A 27,132-nucleotide genomic window follows, 5' to 3' on the forward strand; every position below is an offset into this window, starting at 1 on the left:
CCTGCTATCTGTTTTCATGGGATCTTTTTACTCGGAGTTGCTGAATGCTGATATTACTGCATTCTATACTTTTTTGGTAAGAGTCCCCATTGGTTTGGTCGACACAGCTTGAAAATCCCACTTGAAAGATGAATTCTCCAGGTATGCCTCAGAACCAAAATGTTTGGAAGCTAATTTAGACTCTTATCATCCTGCCAACATCTTACCTGCTTTAGCTTCACTGTTCCTCTTTTAGCTCAAAGGGTTTGCATTTGCTGTTGTAGATGAAACTCTCTGGCATACCCTCCATCAGGCAGGACATGGTGGGACACATCATTCTGGCAATGCCACTTGCCTGTCTCTGACTTGGTGAATTGATATTGATGGATTGATACATGATGGGATGTGGTTGCTGAACCAGGAAGTACTCAAATAGATTGCACAATGGAGAAGGAAGAGGTGCAGAAATCTTGCGCTGCTGCTGCCAGGTACCCTCCTAGTGTTTGCTGAGTTAATCCATATGGCTGGAAAATCAATTTTCACCTTTTGCCTTGTAGTGTATCCGTAGCAAGGGTGAGACCTCTTTATTATTTCACCCAGGTCAAGGTTTGAAACAATGAAAGGGATTTATACTTGTCCTCATGACAGGTCCCTAATCTTGTCCTCAGGCCTGTGTTGCTTCCATTTTTACACTGGGAGAGTCCAGTCTAACCAGCTCACGATCTTTGTCGGACAAGGCTGGACTGGCAGCATGGATTTGATCTGAATTTGTGTAACACAGAGCAACTGCATCCATCTGTACAATGGAGAAGTCAGGCAGGTGGAGACCTACAGACCTGGCCATCCCCAAGCTGCATGTAAAAGGCATCTGCTGCCCTTCCCATGGCTTACAGCTGCTGTGCAGGGAAGTTAATGGTCCTGTACTTAAAATATCTTGTACAGGCTTATGTGTGGAAGTCGTTTTCTATTGAAAGTATCTGTGTAAGCTTGTTTTTGCTAGAGGATGGCTCAGAAAAGCCTCTGAACAGCAACCTCCTTGATGTGACACCACTTGTACAGGACCAAAGTGCTTACTGGGGGGTTGCGGGGGCAGTCCTCTATCCTGCAGCGCCCAGCACTCCGGGGCAACGGCTTTGCTCTCCCTGCCCTCCTTCGAAGGCCGTCGGTGGAAAACGTTTTGCTTGTGGTAAACGCTGTCCCCGGGCTCTGTGCGCCTGCAGCGGTTCTATCAGTGCTCTGAGAGGTTCTCGGGGGGGGCTCGGCTCTGTGACCGGGCGCTGGCGGCTTCCGCTGCCGAAGGGGCTGCTTTGTGCAGCTCCGCGGTGCGGAGCCGAGTATCCAGCCCCTCCGTTCCGCCGCCTCCATCAGCGCTTGAACCGCCCCCGACCTGCGGGGGGCGCTGCCGCTGCCTGTCAACGAGGGAACCAGCCGCCGCCGCTTCTCATTGGCTGCCGATGACATCACCGGGCGGTACAGTCACGCCTCTAGCCCCGCCCCTCCTCCCAGCTACCGCGCTGCCATTGGCCGGAGGTGCCGCCCGTCACCGGCAGGCCCCGCCCCTCCTCCGGGCCGTACATTTACGCGGTAGCAAAAGGGAAAGTAAGGAGGATGGTGCGGGCGGCGCGGGGCGGCGGGCGGGACGTGCAGCACCGGCGGCAGCCACCGCAGCCACAGCCGCGACGGACCGGGCCCCAGCGCGCCCCGCCGGTGAGTGCGGCAGGGGGCGAGCGGAGCGGCGGGGACCAGCGGCCCCGGCGTGGAACTTGGGTTTCACCGTGTGCTGCTCGTCGCATCCCTCCGCCCGATAGCGGAGCCGGGATGTGTCCCTCGGTTGTTCAGTTGTGTTAGCTGCAGAGGCGCTCCTAGTGTGTGTCCATCTGTTTTCTAAGCAGCGGGAAGGGCGAGGGGAAAACGGCATGGGAAACCTCCCCGCTCGGCCCTTCGAAGCTCTGCAGCCCCGCCGGTCGCGGCGTCTCCCGCTGCCCCGCGAGCGGAGGTTGCTTCGGGGCCGCCCGGCTATGGGGTGTTGCTGGACGGGATGGGGTATCTCCATGCCCCCTATCAGCGGGGCTGGATGGGGAGCGAGCCGGTGTCCTCCCGCTGCTGGGGTTTTGGCGGAGTTCGGGAAGTTGGTGCTGGGATGTGTTTTACAGCGGGAGCCGCCGCTGCTCCAGAAGTTGCCGGGGAAGGGGAGACAGTGCCTGGGCTTTCTTGGGTTGTGTGGCTCTTGTCATCCTGCTTCCTGCCCGAGTGGAAAAAGGGGGTTTTAATCCCGTGTGCTGTCTCTTATTAAAGGTTGGGCAGGCTGTGACCTTGCTGGGGCACAGGGAACCCCTCTTTCTAGAAGCTGTGAGATGTGCTAGCGAGGAGGGGACGAGTTTCTCTGGGACTGATGGAGAACAGCCTTCCTGGAGCTGGGGGTTTAGCTGGGGATGCATTAACCTCTGACAGGGGGATGGAAGCTTTACTTTCTGTAAAGAACTCCAGAACCTAAATTTCCCATTGTCTCCGGGGTGTTTTTTTTTTTTTTTTTGTTTAGCTCTATGTTTCAAGTTTGTAACCAACTCTGACAACTTATTCACCAGCTAATTTTATTCCAGCTTGGTGGAAAAGTTGCATATCATCACTGACACATTCCACTCCTGTGCGTTTCTCTGAGTTAGAGTCAGCCCTGTGGCTGCTTCCCTTGCAGTAAGCAGGGGAACAAGAGAACGTGCCTCTCTGTCATTATCAGTTGCATGCCTTGCTTGCAGCCCGGGATTTCAGAATAGCTCAGCACCATCTGCATGTAGACAAATGCCTCCTCCTGGGTGTAGCTGCACAGCCCAGGCTTAGGAGTGTGTATTCTGCATGCCATGTGCACGCATGCAGATAGCTCAAGTATTTGCTGTAAGACTGGAAAAGGGGTTTTAGCAACTACTGTGAGCTGGTAACTGTCAGAGGGGTTGGTCGGTTGTTACCTGCGGATGAGGGGTGTTGGTAAAGTAAGTTGCTGTATCTGAGGGCTTATGTGATTTCATGATCTGCTTTTGTCATCGTTTTCTTCTTCCCATTCCCCCTCCCTTTTATCTTTTGCAGGGTGATCTTGAGTTCTTCTTAACTTGCTAGTGCTCAGCCTCCTCATGCCTCCATCTCCTTTAGACGATAGGGTAGTAGTGGCACTTTCGAGGCCAGTGAGACCTCAGGATCTCAACCTTTGTTTAGACTCTAGCTATCTTGAATCTGCCTCTTCTGCCAGTGAGAGCCACTCCAGTCTGCTCGGCACAGCTGTCGTGTCCCTAAAGACTGCTAATCTCACGTATATGCCCTCATCCAACGGCTCTGCACGCTCCCTGAGTTGTGGATGCAGCAGTGCCAGCTGCTGCACTGTGGCAACGTACGACAAGGACGCTCAGGCCCAAACTCAAGCGAGCACCAGCAGCGCCGGAGCCTCCACTGCCTGCCCTGCCAACCAAATGGTCAACAGCAATGAGAACACCGGCAGCTTGAGCCCGCTGGGCAGCGTGGGGAGCCCGGTCTCGGGCTCCACCAAGCAACTCGCTAGCATCAAAATCATTTACCCCAACGACCTGGCGAAGAAGATGACCAAATGCAGCAAGAGCCACCAGCAGAGCCAAGGGCCTGTCATCATTGACTGCAGGCCGTTCATGGAGTATAACAAGAGCCACATTCAAGGGGCTGTCCATATTAACTGTTCTGACAAGATCAGCCGGAGAAGGCTTCAGCAGGGCAAGATCACCGTCTTAGACTTGATCTCCTGCCGGGAAGGCAAGGACTCCTTCAAGAGGATCTTTTCCAAAGAAATCATAGTCTATGATGAGAATACCAATGAGCCAAGCAGAGTTATGCCTTCCCAGCCACTCCACATAGTGCTGGAGTCACTCAAGCGAGAAGGCAAGGAACCCCTAGTCCTAAAAGGTAATTTTCCTCTTTGCCCACCTGTAGTGGTTCCCTTTGCAGTGCGTGTCCTCTGGTGTCAGCCTTGCTGATGGTTGTGCTTTGAAAGCTTGTGTTTACCTCTAGAAAGGCCTGCATGCCTCGAGCCACCAGTGGCAAAGCAAATGCTTTCCATGGATAAATCATGGAGCCAGTAGCAAGGGAGATGCTTGCTTTTCTCTGTTGTCCTTGAGTAGCAGAGGGGGTGGGAACTGGAAGGGGGAGGAAACGTGCTTCCTGGTGTCTGTCTGTGCAGACAAAGAATTTCCCCCCGTGTTTGCTCCGAGTATTTATAACCCAAGGGGCAGAGGTCCAGGAGGGTATATTTCTCTTTTAGCTTGTCAGACTGACCTTTACTTAGCAACCTTATTTTAGTCCATATAAAACTGGACTCATAGGTGCTGGAGATGGACAGTGGGAGAGTCATAGAAGGGAGGAGGAAGGAGTCAGGAGGCCACTTGGTCTGAGGCATTGCATCATGGACCAGTCAGCAAAACTTGGAGAACACTCGAGCCTTGTTTTGGTGGTATGGGGTCAGAATAATGGACAGAGAGAGATAATTCATCTAAAAAGTGATCTGAAAGTGTTGTGTTTACACGTATGCGTGCATATATGGTTTTCCTGTAAAGGCTTCTGTTTTAATGTGGTGTTTGGTCTATCCCTTAATGCTCTGGGGGGAAACAAGCCCATTAAGGCGGCATCCAAAGACACTTCCCTTTCTTCACTTTATTCTGTAGCTCCTGTTTATAACAATGCTGCCCTCTAGATTGGTTCTCCTTTCCCCTGGGTGTTTATGCCATTCAGAGGCATGCATGGTTGGCAGAGACTGGCTTTGGCACTGGGAAACTATGGGAGGTTAAGGTTCCTTCCAACCCAAACCAGTCTGTGCTTCTATGATTTGTTGAGCTCTTTCTCTCTTTCCAGCTCTTACTGTATTTAATTCACTCAGTTTTTCTGTTCCAGCCTGCACAATGTGGCAAGAGAATTGATCAGGCTGATAACTGATCCCCATTTCTCATAGCTTTATAGGCCTAAGGGTCCTGTGAGATACTCCTCTGTGTGTGTATCTTGTGGAAGCTTAAAATTGCACTGAGCTTTATCTTTTCTCCCAGTAAGTATATTTTGATTCTGGGCTTGCTTTAATAATTGTTACGAGTTCCCAGTATGCTCTTATTGAGTTTCTCAGGTCATGATGGTGCCCTTCATCCATAAAGAGGGAGAGGAGGTGCTTTGCAGAGTGAGGTTACCACTGAAGTCCTGCATTTCTGGTGATAATCATTCTGTTGTACAGCCTTTGCCACCGGGTGTATGGCTGTAGTCTGTGAACCTTCCTATCCTTAGAAAAGTGAGTTTCTGAAGGTGTTTTCCCTGTGTTTCTCTGGAAACACTGGAACTTGTGTAGACCTCAAACTGTCAGTTATTTCCTAAAGTAAGATCCTGGCTGAGATGGAGCTGCAGAGCTGTGGTTGGGCAGCACCAAGCTGTTGGGCCTGTAGGCAGGCTGTGGGCAGCCCCTTCTCCCACCACCCAGCACTGGGTTTAACAGAGTCCTCGTGGGATTGCTTGGGCCATTTTTGGTTTTCAACCCTGAGAAATGTTAGGATCTGCCTCAAAGACCTGCTTAGCAGGAGTCCCTTCCCCAAACTGTTCTGCTGACAGATACGGATGAGAATACAACTAAACCCTTTGCTTTTTGGATCTAGTGCTTGGCTGGGCCAGAGCCGGCTTCACCTCTGGAAGCACGGATTGAATAGCATCCCTGTCACCTTAACCCTCCTCCCCTCTTTTGGAGCGGGGGTCCCTCTGAGGTTGGATGGAATTGAGCGCAGTATAGAGCAGCACTTAGGAAGGCTGTGGTGAAGTTTCCAAGCAGAGGAGCAGTGCTGGAAGTGCTCATTGTTTGGTTTCACTTGTCAGATAGGGTTTTTTCCATCATGCTTCAGCACACAGAATCACAGAATCCCAAGGTTCAGGCTCTGAAATGAAGCCGGGGGTAGCTGGGGAGCCCTCTTTGCCTCTGTCTGTTATTTCCAGCGCTTTCTCTCACTCGCTGCAATCTGTTCCTAATTTATTGCCAGCCCATCTGATCCCCCCCTGTGTTGTGTTTGCAAACACTGGTTGCTAGCCTGCCTGTCCAAGTTTATGTCCCCCTGATCTGGTGCCACCTTCTCCATGTTTGGTGCTGCCTGTCAGCCCCGTTGCCGTTTGGGGTGAATCCGATCGACAAAGCCAAGGGTTGAGTTACAGCATGCTGGGGGGAGCGACGTGGCCCCATGTGCATTTTGGGTTTGGGTGCCTGTGTCTTTTTAAGCAGCAGAGAAACCCTGCGCTGCTTCCAAAGGCCAGGCTGTGATCTATAGATAAATGTATGTATGGGGCACCTTATTAGGCTCAAGTTAAAAAGAGGTGGCCTGATTTATTTTTAATGTAGTAGGCCACTATATAAACTATCAGTGTGAAAAGAGAGTGTTGGGGTTTTATGTATGCTGTGGTATGGGGGTATTTTAAGACCTGTGTTGCTCCCTTCCTATCCTGTGTGTCTCTGACTGTTCCCTTTATCATGGAGTGCTTTTTTTGTCATAAATAAAACATTTCCATAATTCTGATTTAAGCTCCTTAGAAGCAAAGATTTGCTCATTTCTTTGTGCACAGCCAATAGCACTCGAGACAAGCGTAAACCCCCTATTTAAATACACAAAGAAACAAACATCTATTTCACAGTGCTGATAAATGGGCTGCAGCAGGCTAAGCTGTCAAGGCTGAAGCTGCTGCTCCTCAGTCTGTATACAAAACAGGAATAAGTCAAGTTTTCCCCATACACACACACCTTCATACAAGACCATGGTATTGCATGAAACTTAAAGGCCTCCCTTTCTGTGGGTGCATTTTCTTTATTAGGGAAGGAGAAAAAACAGTGATATGAGCCCAGCATCCCTTCTGCCTGAGGCCACTAGCAAAGCTGTCACTGAATTTGGGGAGGCAGAGCATGGCGATGCAGCCCTGGCTTTCCTCGGAGGGGTTGTGCCCGTTTCCTTCCTGCAAACCCAATAGTGAGCCATCTCTGCCTTCCCTGAGCACCCCAACTCGTAGCAAAAGTGAGCTGGAGCCTTAGGGGTTTGTGTACTTGAGTTTGCCGCTGGATTTAAAAGTAGGATGTGGGAAATTCATTTGCATTCAGATGAAAAGTAGTATTTTTCCTAGAATGAAATGCGTAGGTTTGGAGTTGAGCATCTCTGTTTACCAAGTTAAATAGAATCTGCAAATGAAACAAAAATGAAAAGCTGAAGCATCTGTGCCCATGCATTTCAACAGCTTTTAGCACAAGAGGATTTGCCTTTGTTTCCCTGGCTGGTGTCGTGGTATTGTCTTCATCCTGCCCTTCCTCCTCTGCCTCCGAGCCCCATCAGCAGGGGCCTTGTGAACCTGCTGAAGTCTTGTGGTTAATTTTTAAAGGCTTCTGTGTTTGAGTGCAGGGAAACAGCAAATCAAAAGCAGAGGTGCAAATTGCAATTAGGCAAATAATCCATTTCCCCCCTGCCATGTGCTTTAAACCAATGGCTAGACTGCTGCAGGGGGGTAGGGAGCAACCGGCTGATGGTGATAACAACTGGTTGCTTCTCTATTCTTGTTCCAGGTCTCAGGACCTTATTTATGCTCTGGCTTTCAGTCTTCTCATAGCTCATCTAACAGGGAAATAAATGAAGTGACTTGCTCTCATTACAGCAGAGAGTATAAGACCTGCCAGCAAACCACTTCATGCTTTCTGCCACGGTCTAAGAATAGCTTCAGATCTCTTACCACACCAAAGTTGCATATCACAAGTTGGAACAACTATAAAGAGATTGAGACAGCTGTAAAAGGAATAAGTACCTGGCTTATGTTGTCCCATGTTCATGCAAAATACTGCCTTCTGAAGTACCTGACCTGGTTATAATCTGTTGCAAAGACAGTCATTAATTATGATTGTAATTGCATAACTTAACGGTATTAGTGTTACTTTGAGCCCTAACTGGATGACAGTGCACAAGTGTATTGGAGATGAGAACTCGACGCAATGGTCAACAAATCCAGCTGACCAACGAAACACGTGCCTGGTGCCTATTTCCACCAGAGATCTCCACTGAATAATTATTAGGTCATGGTTCTAATGGGGAAGTGTGTATTTTTAAGTGTTAAGTAATGCGTGTGAAGCGTCCAATGTGCTTCAAACTGAAGTGCGTTCCCCCTGTGCTGCAGAGGAAATGTGGCCCCATCAGTCACTGGGGAAAAAACTTCTGCTGGCTCTATTAAGGCTGAGATTTCACCTTCACTTTTCAGGCTCTGGTTGCTAGAGCTTAAAAAAGTACCTTTCTCCATTGGAATAGATAATTGCATTGGTTGTTACACTTGAAAATCAGGTGTGTATGTCTGCACCCTTTGCATGTAGGTAAACTGGAGCAATACTGTGATTGTAGACCACAGGCTTTTCTGTGTTTTAAAGGGGTGCTTCTGCAGAGGAGTGTACCTCTAAACTTTGCCTATTCAACAGTAACAGAATGGCAAATGCAGCATTTCCTCCCAGATGATGGCATCTGAGAGTGGGGAGTGCTGGCTTGCAGAGTGCCTGTCACATTCTAACTGTCCTTGGGGGGAAGAGGGCAATGACACTGCCTTGGAAAAAAGAGGAACAGGAAGGAGGCTTGTTCTGGTGTTTGGTTGTGGGTTTTTTTAAGCTCTTCAGCTTCTCATACCCTTGGAAATCGAACAAAGAGTCAAGAAGCAAACTGTTACATTAGGCAAATCTCTCTGAGGCTGGTAAAGAAAAATCTGGCCCCAGTTGTGTTCAAACTGGAGGGACATTCCCTGCAATTTTCCGGGTAGGTAGATGTTGGGATTTTAATTAGCTGGATGCCTCACGTGCATGCCTGCTGGAGGTGAGACACTTTACTGGTAAAATCTTTATAGAGTTGCTTGCTGGTGTGTCTTCTGGCTTTTTATTCTTAAGGTGAGCACAGCCTTTTTGGGAGGCTCAGAGTGGTAGACAAAGCTGTATTTGAGGTTTGAGTGGAAACTGGGTGTTAGCTAATACAGATGGACCTGTTTGTCTAGACATACATATGGGTTGTTTGCCTTCCAAAGCAGCAGCCGATGTTCTTACTGTGCTTAGGAGCACAAAAGTTTGTAGTGAGATTACCTTGGCTTTACGATGGATTGGAAGTGGGGATCAGCCACTTGTCTTTAGGCTATGACCATTTACTGTGTGAAAAGCCACATTATAATTAGGGTTTTATTTATTCAAGCAACTCTGGAGTGAAGAAGTGCCATAAATAGGCGCAGCATATACACAGTTTTAACATCTGTCTGTTTTGCAGGTTTAGCAGCTAACCAGGAGGGAAATACATCTCAAATATTCAGTATAGGCTTGCAAGGCGATAGAAGTCACACTGTTTAAAGAAACAGACTATGGGAATCCATGAAGATGAGCATTGTCCCTTTGCACGTGAGATAAGATTATATGTGGTCCTTAGCCTTGTTGGGAAATCTGGTAGGCCTGGGAGAGCACTGCCTACAGCAATCAGAAGGCTGAATTGTCGTGAGCAGTTGTTAGGCTGGAGCTCTGTTTCTAGGGCCTCACCTGAACCTGTCTTCAGCGCTTTTTAAACACCTCTGTACTGTAAAACTTAAACTCATGTTGATGTTCTTGTTATCACCAAGTAAGCTGGGGTTTTGTAGTTGTTTTTCCCCTGCGGCCTTGTGACTTTTTGCTAGAGGAAGCTCTTTGCTTCAGTTACTTACTGTCTGTGATTAAGGCATCCTCCTGTCCGGAAGCATCTCTGCCCACTGGAAGTTGGTTTCGATGTGTCCTCCCCTGCACTGGGAGTTGGTGGCTCCCCAGGACCATGTGTCCCTCCTGAAGGTGGTTTTGGAAGTGTACAGCAGCATTTTAGGTCTAGAAGGAGAAGAGGGGGAGATGGGAGAAGTAAGCGTGTCTCCCATGTGGTGGAGAAAGGGGGTAATCTGGCTAGAGGGATAACTATGCCTAGATAGCAGGGCAGTCTTGGGACTAGCCAAGGCTGTGCAGTGGTTATTCTCCTGCTCTATGACAGCACACACAGCAGACTTGCTGTGAGGCCATGGGTAAGTTATTTTAATCCGTCTGGGTTTTCTTTTTCTGTCCTTTGCACTGTTTGTTACACCAAGCTTATCTCACTTGTTGCCATCAGTGTGAAGTGTGGTTGACCCAGGTTCATCCACCATCGCCGTGTTCCCTGGGAACAACACAACTGCCTGTTGCAAAAAGTGGAAGACAGACTTAGAAGCACTCCTTTCTTTTCCCTTTTTGCTACAGTGATAAACTGCAGGCTCTGATTTTTGCCTCTAGGTAGTTTTTGTTCTTTTAAGGTTTATTTTCATATCTTTCTTTTCTTGGATGAGCAGGTTATCTCTGTTCTGAAGGAAAGTTCTACTGCCAGTGAAGAGCCCAAGGTCTAGAAGGGGGGGCACACGTTTATGATCTCCTGGCAGTTGTTTTTAGAGGTGCCCTATAGAGCATTTCCCAGGGGGGAGTGTGTGCAGAGAGACCTGAGCCAGCAAGCCTGGGGGGAGCAACTGGGACCTTGTAGGTTTTGGTACCACTTAGTCCCTGTTGTCATGAAGGTCTCTTCTAACCCATACTATGACTCTATGCTGCTTTGTACATGTGCATAACTGTGCTTCCAAGATGATGGATTTGAAGAAGGAAATTGGGAAACAAAATTCAGAGAATAATAAAAAAGTGATGTGAACATGTTGGCTGCAACTCTTAATATGATCTAGCTTTAAAAAGCGTACAGCATGCCTGGGTCAATTCCCACTTGACTCACTGCAACAGAGAACTGCTTCTAGCTAAAGGTGATAAAAAGAACAAATGTTACTCCTTGTACACACATAAATTATCATACATATCTATTTTTTGACAATGGCTTAAAGAGATATGGAAACTAGAAGATAACTTGCAAGCTTCTGTCATAGCAGTTGAATTGGTTGTCTTCAGTTGATTATGCCAAAGTGTGATATTAAGCCTTACAGAAGCGGTTGACCAACAATGTTTTAAAGGAAAAGCTGTTGCTAGAGCAGTTAACATGTACTGTGTTGGTGATGGGCTCTAATTCTGCTTGGTCTTTGCTAAAATAATGGGGGTGGAAACTAAAACCAAACCTTTTGCTGCCACTTAGAATTTGCTGGCATATTTTAAGTACAAAACCATTTAATGTGATCATTTCACATGAGGTTAATCTTAGCTTCATAAGTGTTTGTGTTAGTCCTGCAAGGCAGCATGGCATTGCTGTTAAAGGATAACGCACTGTTTATGCTTTCTGGGAAACATTAGTGTTAACTTGCCTGTGGAGGCAAGGAGACCGGGGCTGCTTTTAATCTGGCTGAACAGATAACTTGTTTGATTGTTATTTAGCTCTGTATTCTGTAAATGTGTCTCTTCTTCTTCACTTGACTCTGGAGTATGTGGGTGCAAACTGGGTCAACTTTCTCTTGCCCTGTGGGATTTTTAGGGTCTTGCCTCCCTAACCATTAGGATTGGGGTTTAAGTTCTGGCAGGGTTGGTCCTGAAGTCTGTCAGTTGTGGGGGTTGGCTGGCACCATGCTAGTTCCAGTAATTTGCTGCTATGTGAAGACAGCACCCTTTATTTTCTCTGGGTTTTCTTCGTGTACTCCTTGCTGGAAAGGGTCAAATCAGAGCCAGATACTGTTATTGTTTCTAGCCAAAAAGATAGGAACTTTTCATTTTAAAAAGCATAGATCCACCAGGAATGGATGGCACTCCCAAACGCTGGTGTGGTATATCAGCACCCTGTTTTCCTTTCATATTAATGCAAATGTTGCTGGTGTTGCTCATTTGGAGGGGCAGCAGTTTAGGCTGGGAAAGAGCCTGTGTTCATCCTCAGGAGAATCAAAGCAGCCTGCTCTTTGTTGGCAGAAACAATGGTAATGTGTCCTGAAGAGGTTGCCCTTAAAAGGGTAAAGTGAATAAATGGATGGCTGAGCCATGAAAATGTCAGTGCTTTCTAAAACATGTGAATTAAACAGAAATGTCCACTCCTACACATCCAGGATTACAGATGTCTGACACACTACTGGGACCATCCTCCCTCCTTGGATATGCTGAGCCAAAGCCCTTTGCACCGCACTGGCTATTGGCTGTCTCCAGTTGCTTGAGGGATGCACATGGTGATGGGCAGGGAGAGAACTGGGAATAGATTTAAAAACAAAACAAAACTGGTATCTTGGGCATATGTGGTCTGCGCTGCCTCTGTCTGAAAGCAGACCTGTAGCTCTCTGTCAATGTAAGACCATCTGTGGTATCTTTATAGCATTAAAATAGTTTCTGTCCCCTCCCCCCTTGCTTCCCCTGCTCCTTTGTACATAGCTGTAGCATTTCTTGATGACCTTTTTGTTAATATGATTTCCAGTGGGAGCATTTCACAGTAGAAGTATGTATTCCTTCAGGGTTTATGCTGACATTTCCAGTGATTATTTAATTGGACTTCATGTTAGCCTGCATCCCCATGGGAATGCATACTTTTGCTATGAGAGGTTGTAACGTGTCTAATTTTGAGTTTCTGCTATAAATGCTTGCCCTCCAGGGAAGGCAAGTCCAGTTCTTGTCTGTGGCTGCAAAATTGTCACCGTAGAGTGTTCGGGATGTGGGGTTTGTTGTTGTGTTCCTAATTACATTCTTGTATAGCTTAATCCTTGTACCAAAATTGAGAGCGGGCATTCTCCTTTGACCTTCCTGACTCGCTCCCCAGTAGTAGCGCAGCACTCTGAAGGATGCTGATGTGTGCTTTATTTTCCTGTGAATATATTTTTGGTGTTATTTTTCCTTTCCTTTCAAATGGGCAGATTCAGCATAGGGGAATTTCCAGTTACAGGCTAGAACCTCTTGTCTTGAACTCACAGATGTGGTCCAGAAGCATTCACAGCAGCTTCTGGAGGCTGGTGAGTAGTCCAGAAGGTGGTGGCATCTCTCGGGAAAACTGGTGCGTAATCTAGGGAAGGGACATGTGTGATTTGTATGGGTCCAAAACTTAGGATCTGAGGAAAAAATGAAGTTTAAGGCACAAAAGTAGAAATAAATCTCAGGAAGTGTTCCTTAGTGGCAGGTTTGAAAAGAAGAAAAATATTATTACTTGTTTCTAATTGGAACTAACTCGGATGATGTAGTGGTCCTCTGAGGAAGAAGAGTGAGGGGTTGGGAGCTGATGTAGAGTCAGCATCTCTGGCACAGCCTGCCAGGGGAAGGGGCTGTAAAGGCCAGTGGGAGAGGATGTGTTGTGACAAGGGGTGTTAGCACTAGTGAGATGGCATTAGAAACAGCATGCAAATGCATAGACACGTGCCTCAGTGCTGAGGGGAAACCTTGCCTCTTTATCCGGCGTCACGCTCTTGACTTCTGCAGGGACCTCAAAGCAGTTGTGTCAAGGATGTGCTTGTAACTTGTCTAGGCCAGAACTTGTGTACAAACCAAGCTCTCGGGATACTTCCCATATGGAAAAAAACCTGACCTCACATGTTCTGTAGAATACAGGGTTTTGCCTGTTTTTGAAGTGCCGTTGGCAGCTTGATTAGAGGGAGAGCCTAGATTAGGTTGAGTGTGTTGCAGTAGAAGCTGTTCTTTGTGAGCTATGTTTACTTTTACTTCTTTATGCTTGTTTAAAGCTTAATCTTTTGTGGCAAGGCTGATGCTGAATGCTGTGTGGGCAACAGGGAAGGAAACCCTGTGCAGTGTCTTTTAAACCTCCTGCAGACAGGTGAGGAATACGTTCAGAACCAGGAAGTCAGACCTGTTTTACTTGCTAGCAGCAACAGAAGTAGAAAAACTTTCAGTTCTGCCTTTGATTTTGGGAAATGGGGGTAATGTGTGTTGTTGAAGAAAACATGGAGGTTTATGTTGTAGAAGGATGGGTTTTTTTTTTTTTGTTCCTTCCTCTGCTCCCTTTCTTTAGCAGCAGGAATGGTAATGTGTAAAGCAGTCCTGGTGTTGCTGTAGTCTCCTTGTACTGCAGAGGATGGGCTTCTTTCTGCTGTGGGCTTAACCTCTCATAAACCTCCTTCCAGTGTTCTAAATCCAAGCAAACAAGAACCACCAAACCACAATTTCCTTCAAATCAAAGGAGCAGCTCCTGATGTCACCTGGGTGAGTGTTGCCCGATAGGTCCCCACCTCTATTGACAGAAGAAAGTTGCCCTTCTCAGGTCAGCTTCCCATTGTATGGGCCAAATACAATATTTTCAACCATGCGGAGCTTCCTATGGCAGTGTGGGCAAGCCCTTAGCGCTACTCAGCGGTCGCTGTGGTGAGAAGGACATCTGCCTTGGAGAGCAGGAACACTCCTACAGTGAGCTCCTTGGATAAGCCCCGTTGCTTTAGAAGAGGTGTGGGGAGCAAAGCCCTGCTTGAACAAGGAAAGAAGCTGTCTTGGGGTGTTCAGGGAGTTTGAGCTTCTCTTCTTTCAGTACCTCAGGATGAGCACAGAATGATGCCCAGTGTGCACTGTGAGCCATCCTAAGATGGTGCCAGCAACAGCAGTGGGAAGGTGCTTCACTGAAAGGTGGTCTTGGCTCTTGTGCTCTGTGGGTACAGCCCCACTGCCTCCATGCCGTCCCTGCCTAGTACCCAGTAGTCCTACCCCTGCTCCAGAGGGAGTATTAGGTGCTTTTCTTCTGCTTTTACTCTTTCTGTGTTATCTGGTGGTGTTGGAGATAAGGTAGTAAGTCTTTGATTTGGTTTTGGCTGAGATACAAGGTTTGTTGTGCAGAGCCATAAACTTCTTGCAGACACGGCTTTGTTTTGTGGTATGAAGAGGTGGTCTGGGTGGATGCCCCATATCCTGGGAGTGGATTTGGTGTATATTGGGTGAATGCTGCTTCAGCCTGTACAGCTCCTTTTCTCTTGGTGGAAGGAAGCAAGTGGTGGTGCTTCAAGCCTGCCCATATTGGAAGGGAGCAGTGTCCCTTGGGGCATCTCTGTGCTGGAGCTCACTGCTTCACCTTGCATGGGAGAGTGCTCCTACCACAGATGTGTGACCTGGGGACAAGTCATTGCCTCCAAATAAGCTCAGCCAGCCTCACCTTCCATAAACCTGCTGTGTGAAGGTCAGCACAGGGAAAGCAGTGCTGCCTACCTGCTGAAGCCGGTGGAGAATGTAGCCCGAGCCAAAGGGGAGGAATATGGGACGGTAGGGAAAAAAGCATAAGCAAACACGGTGCTCAGAGGTAAGTGCATCTCACTTGGTTCTGCTTTCCCTCGCCCATAGTACAGGAGCAGCCCGAATGCTGTCATTAAAGCAGTGGTGGCTCAGCACCAGTGTGCCACCCTGCAGCAGGACCTCTGGGCACTGATAATGGCACAGCAGGAGGGTGCCTGCAGACCCTGGACTGTCCTGCCAGGCTAAGGGGAGGCACAGCACCTTGGTGGGCAAAGCATGTAGGAAGTACCTAGCCTCTATTTTTACATGCTGGAGTCACGTTTGCTTAATCTCGAGGCATCCCGCACTTTGAATCAACTTGACACAAAGTCATCTGTTCATTAATAACACAGGAGCAGTTTAATTGTTGTCTTAGTGGAAAAATACATGAGACTGTCATCAGCTGTTGCTTCTGGCAGTGCTTTTCTGCAGTAATGTAAATAAATGAGGTCACAGGTTTAAAGGAACAGGCTGTACTTGCACAAATTCAAAGCGTCATCTTAAACAGATATGCACCAATTGTCTGATAACTCTGTCCTGCGCCCCAAATGCTCACTGTAACGTGTCGACCTTAAACACTCAAACACAGCCTTAGGGGCTCGGTTTGCTGTTGGTACTGACAGGGTTCATGCTGAGTGGGTCTTTTAACCCTTGGCTTTTCCTGAGTGAAGCCTTTGGTGCGCAGAACCCCAGTGTCCTGAATTCTCTGCTGCTCCCTCTGTGAGATCCCAGCAGTGCAAGAGGAGGGGAAGTTACAGACCAAACATCTCTATTGATGATGCTTCACAGCATCCTGCAATTTCTGCTCTTGCTGCACATGTGCATATACGTGTGCGTGTCGGTTTTATTTTTTTCCAGCTGGCTTTGTGGTATTGTAATCGAGGATGAGTGGATCCAGAAATCTGCCTGGACAGCTTTGAAAGCGGTATAAAAGGTCTATTTGTCTCCCGGGATCACGTGTTCTGTCTAAATGTGGATCCCACATCTGCAGCCTGTCATGTATTAAAAATATGTTCCTGTTTGCAATTGTGGTGGGAACACCCAGTACCTGCCACGCTCAGAACAAAGCGTGGCCGTGCCGATGAGGTAATGCAAAGGTATTGCTTTATGGTGAGGGTATTATTGCATGGTAACTGCCTCACTAGAGCGCTCTCACAGAGGGGAACAAGGTCACTTACTCCCTTTATTGTGGGGTTAGAGCCTGTTTCCAGGTAGGAAACATATTGCAGATCTACCAAAACATACTGTAAACCCACATCCTATTTGCTTGTAGTCACACTGCCACAGAGCAGCAGTGATGGTTGAAGGAGGTGCCAAAGAAGATAGAAAGGAGAGGCAGGTGGTACTGTACTCCTTGTACTGTAATTCTCAATATTCTATTAAAAACGAGGAAAAACATCACAACCAAAAAACCTGCACTTGTATAATACCTGTGTAGGTAAGCTTTGTTCTTGCTTTCTTCAAAGATGACTGTTTCTATCGCAAGGTCATGGTCCCTTATAAAAGCTTGGTTGCCTAGTTCCTGTGATACTTTTTGTGTCAGTTCTGCATCCTGTTTGCCCCCTTTCTGACGGCAGATGACAGACACCATGTTTGGCACGGTTTTTGTGCAAGCACCATGCTGCTTGTCCTGTTCTGTTTGTTCAGAGCTGCTTTGGCTCCTGTTCATCTGCTCACCTGGCCTTGTAGCGCTGATGTGAGCCCTGGGCTCCTGGGTGGCTTTGGAGCTGGGAGATCTGTGCCCAGCTGCTGTTCAGTGGGGGATTTTGAGGAGCATTAAGAGAGATATTTATGGGCAGATGGCTGCAAAGAGCTTCAACAAGCAAGTGTGAATAGCTGGAGCATGTGCAGTGCTGACTTGAAGCTTCCTACAAGTTTTGAGGTCTTGGACAACCCAATCTGCTGTCACTTGCTGCTTTGGCAGGGCAGGATGCTAGAAGATGTCATTCAGTGATAACTGCAAAAATATCTGTTTCACATCAGTGGCAAGCAAGAGCTCTCAGTCTTCTGTTGTGTTTTGCTGCATAGGCAAAGCCATCTGCCACATGAAGTGTCCTGCTTCATTGAGTCATTTCCTTATGGAACAAATACCTTGAGTTCCCCAGAGTGCTGGGCATCCTTGCATGTCCATCTTCATTAGGATTTGAGTAGGTTCAGCCTCCACTTGAAAGCCTGCCCAGCAGCTGTTTTGCAGCAGAGTGTGCACAAAAGCACTTGATGTTAACCTGCATCCATGTGTGGGCTGTGTCAAACTAGCCTGGCCATCAGCCTTTTTGCTGTTCTTTGATTATTAAAGCTGTGTGGTATGTTTAAAGTGCGACATTCTGTAGAAGTGGACATTGTCAGCTTATCTAGTTGTTGTTTTATCACTGAAGGTGGCTATAGAGCTGAATCTAGGCTTCATGGCTGTTGCTCAAACTGTACTGCTATGTATCCTAATGGTCTTTCCTCGTTGTTATATTGCCTCTCTGCTTATGCTGCCTGTGTATGTTGCATCCCGCCCTGCCAAAACAGCAAGCGACAGCAGACTTTGGATTGTCCAAGACCTCAAACCTTGCAAATGCAAATAGCAGCTGAAAAACTGCTTTTAAAGTGTAACTTACTTCTGTGTAATTTGGGAGCTTTCACCAGGTTGTGCTTCTCCACACTCCCTCTTACAGACCCCTGTAATGCTTCTTTCATGTCCCTGGTTTGGGAAGGCTTGCACAACTTCAACCGTGAAGCAGCTTCTGTTACAACAAACAGAGCGGAGTCTCTGCATTGTAAAATCAGCTGGGTTGGAAAAGACCTTTAAGATCATCAGGCCCAACCTCTACCCCAGCACTGCCAGGTCCACCACCAAACCATGTCACTAAGGGTCCCCATGTTCCTCAGCCGTTCCTTGTCACATTTGTGCTCTGTGACCTTCACCAGCTTTGTCGCCCTTCTCTGGACCCACTCCAGCAACTCAGTGTCTGTCTTGAGCTTCCTTGTGATCTGTAGTTGCTCTCAATAGCAGTGATATGTTTTGGTCCTTGTTGAGTTCAGTGAATTTACTCTTAGACCAGACTTGCAGTAGCTACGTGTTGGCCTCCTCTCCCAGTACAGCCTCTTCCCTCCCACCTCCTCTCCTCCACTGCATGAAGGCTTTTAAATGCCAAAATAAGAGGTGCTTGACAAGTGAATACAGATACACTGGAATACCCTGTACATTGTATTTACAGCTAGGAGCAAAGGTTGTGTGTGATGAGCGTGGCGAGAGTAGATTAAGGGAACGACACTCATGAGATGTCTGGGTCCTGGTTTGGGACCTGCATGACTCGTATGGCAGTTCAGGTCCAAGCTAAGATCCTGCTGTTGGTTTTAGAGTTCAGCTTCCCTGTGACTGTATCTTGCTGCGTCTTCTCACTAGGTACCCGTATTCTTGTCCAGTCCTCCCTTTCTCATGTGTTTGAGCTGGCTCAGGTTAGCAATCATCTTCCCAGTAATGTGTTGCTCCAGGGACATGCTGAATGCTGCTTGGGTATGGTACTTTAAGTACTACTTGAACTGACTCTGCACGATGTAATGGTCTCTTGTCCTCTGCTCCCTATTCTCATATACTGGACCAAAGCTCACACTGAGGAAATGTTGGTAACAGAAGTAATGGTGTCTTCTGAGCAGCAGAGCAGGCAGAGGCCCTGAAGGGAGGACACAGGTGGTGAGGAAAGAGCTTGCTCTGGACTCCCTAGCTCTGTTGTATTATACAAAGCAGCTGGTGAAACAGGATGGTGTCTGCTACACCACTAGTGTGCACACCTGAGTGATGAACCAGTGGGATCCTACCTCTGCCTGTGGCCACTTAACTCCTAGAAGGATGCTGAAGAGGTGGAAAATGAGTATTGTCCCTGGTTTCGCTAAAGCAACTTATTTTTCAGGGGTTTTCATGGGAATCCTGTCATGCTCTGGTGGTTGTTTAAAGCACAGTATTTAAGCTGAATGGATTGCTTAAACATGCAGAAGGATGGGAATGTGGGTTAGGTTTAGTCTGTAGTGCAGGCTCTAGGCTGGGGCTGTTGGTTTGGATGAGACCTCAGACATCTTCAGCTTGGGGACCATAGACTTGTAAGTGGACTAAGACAACTTTTTAGACCCCATCAAAGATGGTTGGTGCAGTTGGCAGTGGAGCTCAGATCCTCATCCTTGCTCTTCTCTCTGTCCTCTCCCCTATTGTAACAACTTTGTGAGTACAGATCTTTAAAGCAGATGTGTTTGCTCTGTGTCTTGTAAACAGCAGGAACAGCTGAAGACAAGCATGCTTTTAAGGTGGGGGAAGTACTCTGCATTTTGTGGGCAATTCGAGGATTTCTGGAAAAGTGAGTTACAAACAGCGTGTGAAGAAGAGCAGCGTTAGAGGGGCTTGGTTGTAACTTAGCCTGGGTACCTGCTGCCCATTGAGTACCGCAGAGAGCACCGAGATGCCCACCTTGTGGGCAGGTGTGTGGACACAATGAGATGCAGCACTCAAAACATAGACATCAAAGCCTTTTGCTGTGTCTGAGTCAGAGTCCTTGAGACAGCAAGTCTTGCCCTGTTTTAAAATATCCCTTTGCTAAGTCACTGTGAAAGAGCCTGGAAAAGACAAATAACCCTTTCTTTCTTTATTTACTTTAAAATAACATTGGGATGGTGACATTCACATTTATTTTGGCTAGTGTAGCTCTTTCGAGTAACTTCAGCATAGCTCTCCCCCCTCCTGGGTTGTGTTTTTTTGGCTTGCATTTAACAAAGTGCAGTTCACTCTGAACACTTGGCCCGTCCCGATGTGGTGCAGGACTCCAAGTATCCTGGTACAGCAGAAACGTGCACTTTTGTGGGCGAGGAGGGAGGGAGGGCGGGCTGGATATATCACTGCATTTCTCCTCTTTCCGCCTTTTTTTGCTGGAGGAGCCACCTGTTAGCATTACATCAGCGGCTCCCAGGAACTCTCCTCCTACCAAAAGGCCTTAACACAGAGTAGTTCTTCTTGTATTGTTTGTGTTCAAAGAGCTGATGTCATGCCAGCTGATGTCATTGTGTGCTCTGCGGGATCGCTATGGGAACCGGGCAGGTGGGGAGCCTGATGTAATCGCAGAATGAGGTGTAGAAAGAAGGTCTGGTCCTGGTGTTTCAGCTCTGCCGAGCTGGCAAAAGGAAGGCGAGTGAAATACTGCTTAAAAAAGACAGCAAGATGTGCAGTAGAGCCAGGGAAGCACGAGCCAAAAGAGTAGAGCGACTTCTCCCTTCCTGCTCAGATCCATTTCCCAATCCATATTAATGTCCTAAAAATAACTCTTGCTAGATATTTTCGGGCAACCAGAGCAGAAAAAGGAGAGCTGTTTACCACATGTGAAGTGAGCACCTCAGGTGCTTTTGGGTTAGGAGAAGAGGTTTTCTTTTGTTCTCCTGCACAAATGCTTATGTGCTGTTCCCTGGAGCAATGTCAGTGTGAGCTGTGCCCACCTATCATGGAATCACAGAATGGGTTTGGGTTGTAAAGGACTTTAAGATCATCTAGTTCCAACCCCCTTTGGGAATGCCCCGCAGGGCTGCTCCTGGTGGGCAGGTCTGATATGGACAGGGAAAGCTAAAAGCCTGACCCAGCTGGCTCATTGTGCTGCTTTGGTGTGATGCTAGCCCGTTTGCCTGTGGTTTTGATTATTTCCTTCTTGGAAAATGCCTTTTGTTCTGTCCCCTTGCTGATTGTAGAGTCATAGAATGGTTTGGGTTGGAAAGGACCTTAAGATCATCCAGTTCCAACCCTCTGCCATGGGCAGGAACACCTCACACTAGACCGTACTAGACCCAAGGCTCTGTCCAACCTGGCCTTGAACACTGCCAGGGATGGAGTGTTCACCACTTCCTTGGACAACCTGTGCCAGTGCCTCACCACCCTCACAGTAAAGAACTTCTTCCTTAGATCTAACCTGAACTTCCCCTGTTTCAGTTTAAACCCATCACCCCTTGTCCTATTGCTATAGTCCCTGATGAAGAGTCCTTAACGTAAATCTCAGTCTCCGTCTAACCTATATCTCCCCTCTGTCAGCTTAAAACCATTCCCCCAGGTCCTGTGTGATGTTGCACAAAGATGAGTTTGCCTCTTCCTTGGCATCATCGGCCCCATGGCGGCGAGAACAATGTGTGCCATTGATTCATGGCACCCTTCTTGCTGGCAGCCATGCTCTGAGCAGTCACCATGACAGTGGTGATAGGGACAGTAGCGCCAGCTCCAGTCCCTGACTCTGAAGAAAGGTGTCTCCAAAGTGCTGCTGACCTCGGGTGTGTAACCAACATATCTGCTTGGTCTATCTCCCCAGGAGGACTCAGCGGTTTCAGGCAGAACCACGAAAACCTCTGCGACAACTCCCTCCAGCTCCAAGAGTGCCCAGAGGGGGGAGGCGGGGTCGGTGCGTCCGCCGTGCCCCCCACGCTACCTCAGTCCATCCCCACCACGCCGGACATCGAGAATGCTGAGCTCACCCCCATCCTGCCCTTCCTCTTCCTCGGAAACGAGCACGATGCTCAGGACTTGGAGAAGATGCAGAGGATGAACATCGGCTACGTAATCAATGTGACCACCCACCTGCCCCTGTACCACTACGAGAAAGGCATGTTCAACTACAAGCGGCTCCCAGCCACTGACAGCAACAAGCAGAATCTCAGGCAGTATTTTGAAGAGGCTTTCGAGTTCATTGGTAATTACCCTTCACTGGAAATACTCTTGGTGATTTCTTTTTTTACCTGTTGTAAGGATCTAGAGTGAATTTCGTGCTTTGCTGACTACCCTGAAGGCTCTCTGAGGTCAGGTTTGCTTTTGTTTAGGTTGTCAGAAATGCTGAGCAGCACCTTGTATTTCTCTTTCTTCTCATCTCTGGCATATCCAGTTAAGTAGTCTGGGGGTATATCATCAGTAGTGATGCCTGCCTCCAGGCTGCCAAACTCAGGAAACACCAGAAAACTGACACATTTGTCATCCCCTTTTCTTGATTCCGTTGCATTCCTAGTTCCAACAGTGGCTTCCAGCCAATTTTTCATAGTAACTGTTCTTAATGATGGCTGAGTCTTTCCTAACTTAATCACATGAAAAAACTGACAAACTTTCACACTTCACTTGTTCTACCATTAGATTTATGACTTCAGAGTGTGTGAGTAGATTGTGATGAAAACTTATATTAATAAACCCCTAAACTCTTTAGGCTGTGTAAGAGAGTTCCCCACAGAACTCATGAGTCCACAGCAAACTGGGGAGGTTGCTGAAGAAATGACCCAGCAGCGTTACCCGTGTTACTCTGAACCTCACTGCAATCCACACAGCACAACCCTCTCCAGCTTTAGGGGTTCATTCATCTCTGGTTGGTCATCTAGGCTAAAGCCAGGTGGTCTCTTTAGGCAAGGCTGGTCAGTGAGGACATCAGCTCGTGATACTGAAAGCTTTTGGGGACCTTCGCTTGTGCCTCTCTATGTCTTTGTAGGCACAGCTTTTGCAGTATAATCAATGTCCACTTGTGTCCTGAGAGGTTTTCTGAAATACGAGCTGAATACATAATTTTATTTCCTTGTGCTGAGGCTTTGCTAACCTCTTTACCAATACTTCAGGCTTGATGTTGGAGGACTAAACTAAGGAAGTGTGCCTCTGTGCTGTATCACAGCTTAGGTCCTTACCTAACCCCATGCTGAAGTGAGTGCAGAGCTGTTTTCCGCCTTGCCCTGTGTTTATGGCACTTGGGTCAGCATGTGGGTACAGTGCTCCTGAAACTCAAGCCTGTTTGTGCTGTCAGGCTCAGCAAGGATTGTGCCCCAGCTGTGGGACTAGGTCCTAGGGCAGGATGTCCAAACTCAGCATATTCTTCTGAGCCCATCTGACCCTGCCATACGACTTGGCATGGGCTCTTTGGTCTCGAGCAGACAGCTTGCCGCATTTCTGTCTGAGTTTGGGTTGGCAGGGGCTCACTGTGTGCCGTTGCACACAGTCTGTAGCCATGCTACTTCAGTGAAGGTGACAAGGTAAATCACTGCAGCTCAGATGAAGTGCAGCACTAAAGCTTGAGTCTTACCACTGAGAGCTTCTATCAGGAGCCCTTGGGCTTGCCCTCTACAGTGTAGAGGACCAAAGGATCTCTACATAAAACCAAATCTTCCTAGTATTATTAACACAATCCTGGCTCTACCAGTAGTTCTGTCAGCTCCCCAAACTGCTGATTGCTATGAGCGTGGGAAGGTGAATGGATGAAGAGAAGCCTTCTCTGAGGGCAGGGGAGAGGGAACCTCACTTTGATCCTTTGAGAAAAAAACTGGGTAAAGAAATCCAGTAAAACCTTAAACTTTGAATTCAACAAGATGGGGAGATGCAGTAGGCTAAGCTTACATAGAGGAACTCTGAAGCTCTGTGGAGGTTCTTTTGGGGTCCTATGAACTGCTGGGTTAGAGCTCTTGAAACCACTAGAAGATAGAGTTTGGCTAATGACCTTACCAAGGGCAGAGAAAGCAGCCTTGCTCTGTAAAGGTTTGGCAAGTGTTCCAAACCCCATTTTACTTTCTATTTTAATAATTACAGCTTGAGGGTCTGTCTGTGTTTTTAATAAACAAATATTCCTCCATTGAGAGTTTTCTTCCATAGCAGATTGAGCCAGCTGGGGAAGTAACTAGTCAAAGCTTTCCCTTCCTCAGGGTAAGCTTTAAATTGCATTTGAGAAGATTTGGAAATGTTTAAACTGCACATCCTTGGCCTGTGTTTCTTTAAATATGTCTTGAAACAACCACAACCAAACCCAGGTTTAGCTCAAACTAAAGCCATAGGAAGTGAAATCATCAAAACCTCTTCGGGAAAGTGTGTCGAAATGCATTAGAGAGTTTCAGCTTTCTGAAATAGTAACTGGCAAAACTCTCTAGAGGGAAGTTGGCTTCATTTATGCTTTCACAATACAGGTTGAGCATGTGGGGTTCAGGATGAAACATAATGTTGGTGGGGTTGGGTTCATGCCAGAACTTGGAAACTAAATTCATGCTTCTCCTGCAGATTGAAACAAAACAAATAGATTGAAGTGTCACATCCTTTGGGAGATACCAAAAGCAAGCTGTGGAAGATGAGGATGGTGTGGTAGTAACTCTCCTCCTTCTTGTGTCCTATTAGCACATGGTTCCAGGGGCTCTGTTCTCCCTTATCCTGCCCAGGTTGCATCCCTCTAAGTGATATATCATGGTGAATAGCACGACTGTGTGTAGTCAGCTCCTGCTTTTGCAGAAACACCACAGTAGAGTGCCCCACTGAGGCTGCTTCAAGAGTAGCTTTGCAAAAGACTCAAAGAACAACAGGGCTTTGAAACAGGTATCGTTAGGAATTGAATCTGAAAATCCCTGTTTTCTTAAAAGGTAGTGTCCAAGTAACGCAGTGGCATTGTGACAGAGGTGGAGATTAAGCCTGAGCTGATTCATCATAGGCTTTGACCTATGTCAAGCTGCTCATGCTCCCTGTCAGCTCAGCAGTGTCTCTCAATGTGCAGTTTGCCTAATGAAGAGATAAAAGGGAATGTGAGGACTTCCAGTGTTTGATGTGCAATAACTCTGAAGCCTCAAAGGAAGATGGACTGGAGGGGAAGGGGACAGTGCTGTGCTTGTAATCAAATAAATACAGGGACTTTTCACATTAAGTTACTCTAATTGCACTGAGCTTTTTCCTCACTTAGGAGCTGGCAGAAATCTTACTTTCTCCTGTCTTTCTCATTTCCAGAGGAAGCTCATCAGTGTGGAAAAGGTCTCCTCATCCACTGCCAGGCCGGTGTCTCCCGCTCTGCCACCATTGTTATCGCGTACTTAATGAAGCACACACGCATGACCATGACGGATGCCTATAAATTTGTGAAAGGCAAACGACCAATCATTTCCCCAAACCTTAACTTTATGGGGCAGTTACTGGAGTTTGAAGAAGACCTAAACAACGGTGTCACACCACGCATCCTCACACCAAAGCTGATCGGTGTAGAGACCGTGGTGTGACAGCGAGGGTGCAGTCAAGGAAGGGGCTTAACCTATTCTTCACCTGATTCGGGGCAGTGATGGGTGGGAAGTGGGTTTTTCTTTTTAGCTTTCAAAGGGGGGTTTTGTGGCAAACTTTTTGTGAATAAAAACCTTTTTTTTTTTTTGTAAGGAAAGGTTTTTAAAGATCCAAGAACTTTGCCATGTTTGGGATGCTGTTGTGATTTCCTTCCCAGATGCTGGCAGAGCAGGGAGGTTTTGGAGCAAAAAGTAGTACTTTTTAAAATCAAAACAAGATGAAGAAGAAATACTGGGCTTCCCTCCCCCCCCCCCCCTTTTTATTTTTCCCTCCTCTCCAGCTACTTGTAGAGTTTATGGCTAAGTAGTCTGTGCAGGTTCATAGACTGAAGAAACCTAAGTTGAAGACGAAACACAAACAGCCAAAACAAAGCAGAAATAAAACCCCTCCCTGAAACAGAAGAGCCTTCATTCTGCAAAGGCTTTACTAAAGATAACCTAGCAAAATGCTCACCGATGCAAAGGAAATTGGAGCAGCTTCAAAAGTCTGCAAGGCACTTTTCACACTCCTGACTCAACCTAAAGACAAAATAAAGAGAAGTTTATTTGGCGTGTTTCATGTTCCAGTTCTATTTTTCTATTGTGGGGTGTAAGGTTTTAACAATAAGGGGACTTTGATCATTCTATGCCATATGCCTTCACTGGCTTCTTGTGCAATAATAATTTGGGGTTTGTTTTGAGTGTTCAAACCACATACTGTTGGCTGCCTACTAATAATTTTTGAAGTCTACTAGTGCAATGGCAGCGGCTTGGTTCGGAAAGGATAAATGAGAGCAATTATTTCGTTCCTTTATATGATTTTGATCCTGGTTACAGTGCCATAAACCTTGTTACATATGTATATCAGAATGTACAAAGAATGAGCAAAGTTTATTTAAAACTATTTTTCGCACAAAATATTGGTGTGTTTCAGTTGTCTATGTAAAAAAAAATCCAAAATTTGATTATAAAACAAAAAATCTTTTGGAAAATGTGTGTCTTTTTATTTCTTTAGCAGTTTTCCATTTTCTTTCCATGGGACGGACTTTTGTTCTGTTGTGTTTCTTGTTGCAGTGTACATCTCCCTTTGACAGAACTGGCATCTCTTGTTTGGCATCTCCTCTTCCTATTTTGTTCCTGTCCTCTGCTGGTGCTGGTGGAATGTGTTCTCTTTATTTCCTCCTGTACTCCTGCATCCTTAATTTTCTGTAACTGGATTTTTCTCTCCTGAAGTGCATCAGTTTTGGAGCTGTTCAGCCGAATTGGCACTATTGGTGAGGGACTTTGGGACAGATGTGTTATTTCTGCAGCTTAGTAGCCATTTGGAAAAATAAGAAATAAACTTTCTCCACCGATTCCTGTTCATATTCCTGCAATTAGCTTATCTTCTGTTACAACACTGTCTGGTTTCTAGAAGTCTGTTGGTCTCGTGTGTGCTTTTCCCTGGCCTCTCTATAGCCCCCTCCTCTAGCAGTTCCGTGATTCCTTCTCCTGGGATTTTCCCCTTTCTCTTGCCCATCTTTCCTTCATCCCCCTCCTTTTCCAGCTGTGTCAGTGTCGTGTGGTGCATATTGTAGGGCTGGTGTTTCTGCCTGACGGTGTCCCTGAGGCACCTGACTTTTGCTTTCCTTGTATTTTCTTTATTTTCACGGTATGGTATAACCTGGTCTCTTCTGGACTGTTACCAACTCTGAAGTTTATTTGTGTGAGCCTAAAGTCACTTAGAGAACATTTCTCGTATCACTCTGTTTGTGCAAACTGATATATCCCAGGAAATCGGGTAGCAGTGAAGGTTTTTCCTAGATGGAAACTTAAATGGGCGAACCAAGTTTAAAACAGGACTTGCTGGAAAACTTATGTATGATCACACTAGACATGTATATTTTTGTGGACATTTTACTTAAAATGTTGTTACTATACAGATATTTTCTTGAAACTTATCCCTTTATTAAATTATTTTTCTACTGGAA

The 27,132-nt window shown here is 46.9% G+C and overlaps 1 protein-coding gene across 2 annotated transcripts; it reads left to right on the forward strand.

Annotated features, from left to right (window-relative positions):
• Positions 1 to 1,529: 1,529 nt before the first annotated feature.
• On the forward strand, positions 1,530 to 27,132 carry DUSP10 (dual specificity phosphatase 10). 2 transcript variants are annotated; one of them, XM_061365077.1, is made up of 4 exons: positions 1,530 to 1,686; positions 3,058 to 3,897; positions 21,451 to 21,828; positions 24,861 to 27,132. In XM_061365077.1, exons 2-4 carry the CDS (start codon positions 3,102 to 3,104, stop codon positions 25,124 to 25,126), a joined length of 1,440 nt encoding a protein of 479 aa, XP_061221061.1. In that variant the 5' UTR covers positions 1,530 to 1,686; positions 3,058 to 3,101; the 3' UTR covers positions 25,127 to 27,132. The 2 variants fall into 2 exon arrangements, with proteins under 2 accessions (XP_061221061.1, XP_061221068.1); XM_061365084.1 differs by lacking the exon at positions 1,530 to 1,686 and adding an exon at positions 1,715 to 1,846.

The sequence above is a fragment of the Neopsephotus bourkii genome, unplaced genomic scaffold (assembly GCF_033783945.1).
Source record: "Neopsephotus bourkii isolate Nb327-2 ecotype Australia unplaced genomic scaffold, CSIRO-AGI_Nbou_v1 NB_114, whole genome shotgun sequence".
In the NCBI taxonomy this organism is placed as follows: Eukaryota; Metazoa; Chordata; class Aves; order Psittaciformes; family Psittacidae; genus Neopsephotus; species Neopsephotus bourkii.